Consider the following 6,086-nt stretch of genomic DNA (forward strand, 5'->3'; position numbering starts at 1 on the left):
CAATTTTCAAGTGAAACATTTAACGCAGTTTATTGGAGTATGAAAAAATAACGATAAATACGTAACTATATAGAGAGAAAATAAAATGTTGTATAAACTAAACCCAGAACAATTCCAATGTCCGTCCGTCGTTAAGAATTTAAAACAATTCCATATATTGTAATCCCAAGCCAACCATGTAGTCAGTTTTTGGAGCTGCCCAAGATGTGTGGAATAGCAAAAAGACTCGCTTTAGTTGCGCACGTCGTAGAGGGCGTGTTGATAGCGATCCTTTTTGGCGGAGTCCTGTGGGTGCTTACTGGATTTACTGTATAGCTGCGTCTGGTTTTCATCGTGTTGTTTCTTGCTTTGTTTTTGCCTCGGAAAACTGCGCTCATTGAGCAGATCGTTCGGTGCCAACGTTTGCTCCGCGTACGGCTTGCAGGAGACGCGCAAATCGAGTGCAGCCAACGATTCCGTGTGCGGTTCTGGGCCCAGCTGAACGTCGCTGTGCTCCTCCTCGAACGGTGGCACAGTAAGAAGCTGTTGTTGCTCGGCGTTGCTCGGTTGCATTTCGCCGCAGCGCATGGTCTTGGCATCGGCTGCCTGCTCCGCACTGACCTTCATCAGGGTCAGATATTGATTGTATTTGGCATAGTTGCGTCTGCCCGTCTCATCGTTCATCAGCACCTGGGCCTGGATGTGCGACTTGTCGCGCATGGCCTTAAGCCGAATATGCTTGGTTATGTCCCAGCGCCAGTTGGAGCGATACGAGCAGAGCGAGCACTCAAATGGCTTGCGATTCAGATGGCCAACAATGTGGACATGGAAGCGCGATGCGGTGGCCGCCCAAAATGTGCAGTGCGGACACTTGAAAACCTTCTTCAGTGCGTCCGAGTCCTCCGGCTGCAGCTGCTCGGTAACCTGGGGCAGAATTATAGTTAAAATTATTTTGGCCAGCTTGTGTGTGTGTGTGTGAGCCTTACCTCGCCATAGCCGGGCGCCGTTTCTATGCCGCAGTAGCTGAGATCGTTGCCAGCGCCGCGATAATCCTCATCCGTAGCCAGTTCCATGTCGCAGGCCAGCTGCGTGGTATTGCGCAACGCCGGCTCGCACTGCTGCAAATGGCTGACCAGCTCCATGGCATTGGGCACTCGTTGCTGGCAATGGGAGCAAATGATGGGCGGCAGCTCCGACAGCGGCGAAGTAGAGCCCGTTGTCTCCACCGGACTGGAACAGGGCTCGGTGTCTAGTACTGGTTCCGCTGGCTCCGTTGATTCTTGCGTCCCGCTGTGCTGATGTTCCTGTGTTGCAGAGCGTCTGGTCACATGGTGATTGAGCTCGTGTATGGTCAGCGATTGCTTGATGTTGGTGCTGAAATCGCAGACGCCGCATTTGAAATAGCCATTGGCGCCATGGTTCTTGGTGTGCCTGTCCAGATTCCACTTGTAGGGCGAGTGAAAATCACACGAGCCGCACTTGATCAACGGCATGGAATGGTACTTGACATGCTTCTTGAAGCGCGCACGGATCGGTGTGCTGTACGAGCATTTTTGGCACTGGTACTGGGTGACCGAAGAGCCGGCGGAGAGATCGAGTGCCTCGGGTGTGGCGCATTCATCCGCCTGCGGCAGCTCCTCCGAATCGGAGCTGCTGTTCTCGGGCTCACGTTCCGTCTCCTCCGGCGGTCGGCTGCTGCTGGCCACATTCATGCCGGTTGTGGGCGGCAGCATGCACATCTGAAACTCGAAGGCCATCGAGAATATGTTGCCGCTGCGCGAGACCATCTGCTGTAGCTGCTGCAGCTGTTGCTGTCGATTGAAGGCCTCCACATTGCTGAGCAGCTGCTGTTCCTGCAGTTGCAGCTCGCTCTTCAGCTGCTTAAGTGAGGGTCCGCCCTGCAGCGTGGCTCCACCACCTGGCAAAACACCACCAAAGGGAATACTGGCACCACCAGCACCCACATTCCCGATAACGGGCGCTTCGATGCTCTCCTCGAGGCGACGCTTGCGCGCCTCCCGATTGCAGTGGCGCCTGCCAGCTATGCCAGTGCTGTCATCATCCGAGCAGCCATGCACCATCTTCATGTGCCGCACCAGCTTCTGGAAGTGCCGCGAGGCATACAGGCACAGCTTGCACTCATTTATCACAATCTTCTCGCCGTGCACATCGCGCAGATGCGACAAATGGCTGCGCGGATTCTGCGTGAAGAAGGCGCAGGCATTGCAGCTGTAGTTGCGCCTAATCTTGCACTGCGGCAGCTCCTCCTCGGCCCTTGGCTCCAGCTGCAGATGCGTCGCCGCCGGCTCCTTGCCCTCCTCCTCGCCGGGCAGCACCGTCTTGGGCATGGCCAGTGGCAGGATCAGCGGCAGCGGCTGGCTGGCCGTTCGGTTGTTGAGCATTTGAAGCTGTCGCTCGAGCATCTCGGCGCCCACCAGTGGGTGGGCGGCATTCGCACTGACACGCCCTGCAGCTGGCGCGCCACCGACTTCTTTGGCCTCCATTGCGGTCTGATAGACCGTGGCACCGCTCACCAGGCTGCGCACCACTAGACGACTACCGGAACGCTCCACCATCGACGGCAATTCCATGTCGGCGAAGTTTTTCACGATTTGCCGTTGTCTTGAAGAAATGCGTTTGTTTTGTTTTCAAAGTTATCCCGTTTTTTCCAGAAGTTTTTATTTTTTTGTTTTAGGCGAGATGTTAACACTACGTTAGCACACGTTGAACTAAACCACTGTCAGACCGTCAAACCGATGGTCGACTTTTTTTATTACGCAAAGGCTACTTGGGTCTCGAATTTCAAAGCGGTTCCTCGAGTCCCATGCGTGCTATGGGAAAGTCTGTCAAAATGGTTGATTTAACCACAACAAAAATATATACACATATATATATATGATAAGCCAGACACGACACTGGAATCAACTGAGTTCTGAAAGTGAAAAAAGGAAAATCAAGTGGAAATCTGTTAATAGATCGGCGCTGCGATAGAGGTAAGTTAGACGAGAGGGCGAGGGTGGAGAAATTCGGAAAACTGGCCCCAAAATGACAGCAAAAGATAGGCCACAATGCCTACATACTTAATAGTCCAAAAAGTGTATATGAATAGTAACAAAAAAATGAAAAGAAAACCACAAGCAGTAAAGGAAAAACTAATCTAAAGATTATTATTACGATAAGTACACTAACTTCAAGGATTTTTTTTAGTAATACAATGGAGCGGAAGGTGTACTCACCTTACGTTTAGTATTCAGCTATAAATAAAGTTACAAATAAAATTAAAAAGAAATATAGAACCCAAGACATTGATTACTCTAGATACAAAAGCAATAAGGGAAAACTAAGGATCAAGGGATTTTAAAATGAGGCAGAAAGTGTACTCAACTCATGTTGAGTATGCAAAGGTGTTTTACAGAGAAACCCACCACAAAAAGACTTACAATGAGCACAGAAGGGGCAGAGAATCAATCAACCTCAGAAAGTATACTCGCTGAGCATTCCGTATTGTAAATAGAAATACAAGAAAAGCCATTGCTATAGGCTAGAGAAAGCTAAAGGAAACGCTAAACTTAAGCTTAAGGTTTATTATCAGGGGCTATAAGCTGAGGTGAAAAGTGTACTCACCTCACGTTGGGTATTGAAATTTGTATAACTAGCACAGCCTCTATTTAAACTTAAAAATCTAGTGTTGCACTTGACTAGCGTGTGAAGTTCTATTGCTGCTCTATGGCTTGCTCCAAGGACTGGTTGAGATGCAGCGGTAATAAATGCATCCACAAGCCTGGCTCAACCTGAAGCTCGTGCGGGCTGAAGTTAAACAATGGCGGCAGCTGGACTCCATTGGGCATCGGTGTATTCAGTGCGTCCATGGTGCGCAGCTCATCATAGCTGGCGTGTGCACAGGCTCTCAGCGGCGAGATGCGTGCCGCGGGCTCATACTGCAGGCATTCATCCAGCAGGGCGGCCAGGTCTTCCGGCACCCAGTTGCCAATTAAGGTTTGCCAACTGGGCCGAGCGCTAACCTCGGCCGCGTCCAGCCCGCTGGCGGCGAGTACATGTGGCGCCCGTTCTAGGCCCGCGGTGCCCAGCAGTCCAATCACATGCAGCAGCTGGGCCTGGTCGTGTTTGCTGCTCGCAAAGAGCGCGTTGCCCTTCAGCAATTCGGCCAGGACACAGCCGGCGCTCCACAGATCCACGCTGGTGCCATATATTTCGCATTTGGCAAACAGTTCGGGCGCACGATAAAAACGCGAGCACACGTATGTGGCGCTCGACTCGTTGGCCTGCAGAAATTTGGCGCTGCCAAAGTCGGACAGTTTGAGATTCATTGTTAACGGATCCAGCAGCGTGTTCTCCGGCTTAATGTCCCTGTGGCATATGAAGTGCGAGTGCAGATAGCCAAGGCCGCGGAACAACTGATAAGAGATAACGCGCACGTAGATCGACTGCAGCGGCCGCTCCCGTTGCTTCAGTATAAACTCGGAGAGCGTCATCGGCATATACTCCATGGCCAGCAGTAAATAGTTTTGCCTTGCGTGGCCCAGTTGGGCGTAACAGTACATAATCAAACGAACAATATTGCAGTGACCCTCAATGTAGTTCATGATCTTTGGCTCGCGCTCCAGAATGTACGGATCGAAGTCGACCTGCTTGAGTGCGACCAGTCGCTCCGATTGATCCAGTTGTGCCTTGTAAACGCGCCCAAAAGTACCCTTGCCAATTAGCTCGTTAATTGTAATTGTGGTGCGCACCGGCTCTCTGCCACATCTCGTATAGGCCATGACCCGAAGTACCGTGCCATTGGGTATTATGGAATTGGTTGCCGCAACCAAATTGGATTCCATCTGCTCCGACTCATGCAGAGACTTGGCTGGTAGCTTCTTCTGGGCTACAGGGATTAAGCGGTTGATACACATATTTGGCAAATAAGATATGATAGTGTGTAATTGACTTTGTTGCACTAATTGCTACATTTATTTACATATTTTACTCACCCATTTATTCTAATTTCTATTTGCTTTTATTTAAATAGTAAATATTATGCTGGCAGCTAATAAAAAGCCAAGCTGCGCAGGCGTTAACTATTAAATTAACGCCTTCATTGTGTTAATGTATAACCTTAAATATGCAAAAATAAATCAAAATTCAGTTGTCAAGACACGCGGCCAGCATTTATCCTTTTCTTGCTTCAACATGGCCAATGTCTGAGTGTTGTCTCTGTCCCTCCCTCCCTCTCCCTCTCCCTCTCTCTCTCTCTCTTTCTGCAGTAGACCTCAGCAGTTGATAAAGCAAATGCTGCTTTTTATTGTTTGCTTTATATAAAAAGTTAATTCTTTTAATGCGATTTGTGGCGACATTTTATTAAGTTTTACAAGTCAAGCTATGATCGCTGCGCATGCTTAAGGAACAGAGCTGCCATTCACAGGCAGCGTTGCCACCTGTGCCTGTGCATGTATTTCACCACATCACCGAGTGGTGAGAAACATATTCAAATTAAAGCTTCTTGAAATTTTAACAATTTCAGCATGACAAGAGATGTAATGAATTCAATCAAAGCACGGTGCATTTATTTCAAATTAAACTGAGAGCTTTTTACTTTTTTTGCCTTTGGTATGTGCTTGGCAATAACACAGGCAATAGTTTGGCAGCTTGAGACACTTAGTTTGTATTAAGATTGAGGCTTTAATATGATAAGTCCTTCAATGAAAAGCTTGTGTTTGTTTGTATGTGTGCTGCTATTTCCATTTCCGATCGCCTGCGAAAAACTTTCACCACCAAAGTTTATGGGCCGTACAGCTGGCAAGCAGGCGGGCAGAGCTAGAGCGGAAATGTCGCTTGCCATCCTTCTCTGTGGTTCAGAGTTGAAATTCATGTAATTCCATTAACACAGACAACTTCCGTTAGACGAGAAAATGACAGGCTCGCCTAATGGGCGACGCGTGTGCGATGGCATGGATGACGATGTGGATGTGGCTGCGGCTGCGGCTGCGGCTGTGGATCTGACTCTGCCTGTGCCTGGGCATTCTGGCATATATACTGTGCGGTTAACTGCACGGCTTTGCGTCAGTTTCTGTGCCCAAATATATCCATGCTGCCAGCCGCCTGCC

General features: G+C 49.4%; 2 protein-coding genes across 2 annotated transcripts; both read right to left on the reverse strand.

Moving 5' to 3' along the window:
- Window positions 1-14: 14 nt before the first annotated feature.
- Window positions 15-2,828, reverse strand: kmg (kumgang). Its single transcript, XM_002051642.4, has 2 exons — window positions 966-2,828; window positions 15-903 (listed from the first exon to the last, which is right to left on the reverse strand). The coding sequence occupies exons 1-2, from the start codon at window positions 2,568-2,570 to the stop codon at window positions 232-234; spliced, it is 2,277 nt and encodes a 758-aa protein (XP_002051678.1). The 5' UTR covers window positions 2,571-2,828; the 3' UTR covers window positions 15-231.
- Pk34A (Protein kinase at 34A) lies at window positions 2,776-5,127 on the reverse strand. Its single transcript, XM_002051641.4, has 3 exons — window positions 4,974-5,127; window positions 3,604-4,867; window positions 2,776-2,911 (listed from the first exon to the last, which is right to left on the reverse strand). Exons 1-2 carry the CDS (start codon window positions 4,975-4,977, stop codon window positions 3,693-3,695), a joined length of 1,179 nt encoding a protein of 392 aa, XP_002051677.1. The 5' UTR covers window positions 4,978-5,127; the 3' UTR covers window positions 2,776-2,911; window positions 3,604-3,692.
- Between the last annotated feature and the right edge of the window lie 959 nt (window positions 5,128-6,086).

This window comes from Drosophila virilis, chromosome 4 (genome assembly GCF_030788295.1).
Source record: "Drosophila virilis strain 15010-1051.87 chromosome 4, Dvir_AGI_RSII-ME, whole genome shotgun sequence".
NCBI classification, from domain to species: Eukaryota; Metazoa; Arthropoda; class Insecta; order Diptera; family Drosophilidae; genus Drosophila; species Drosophila virilis.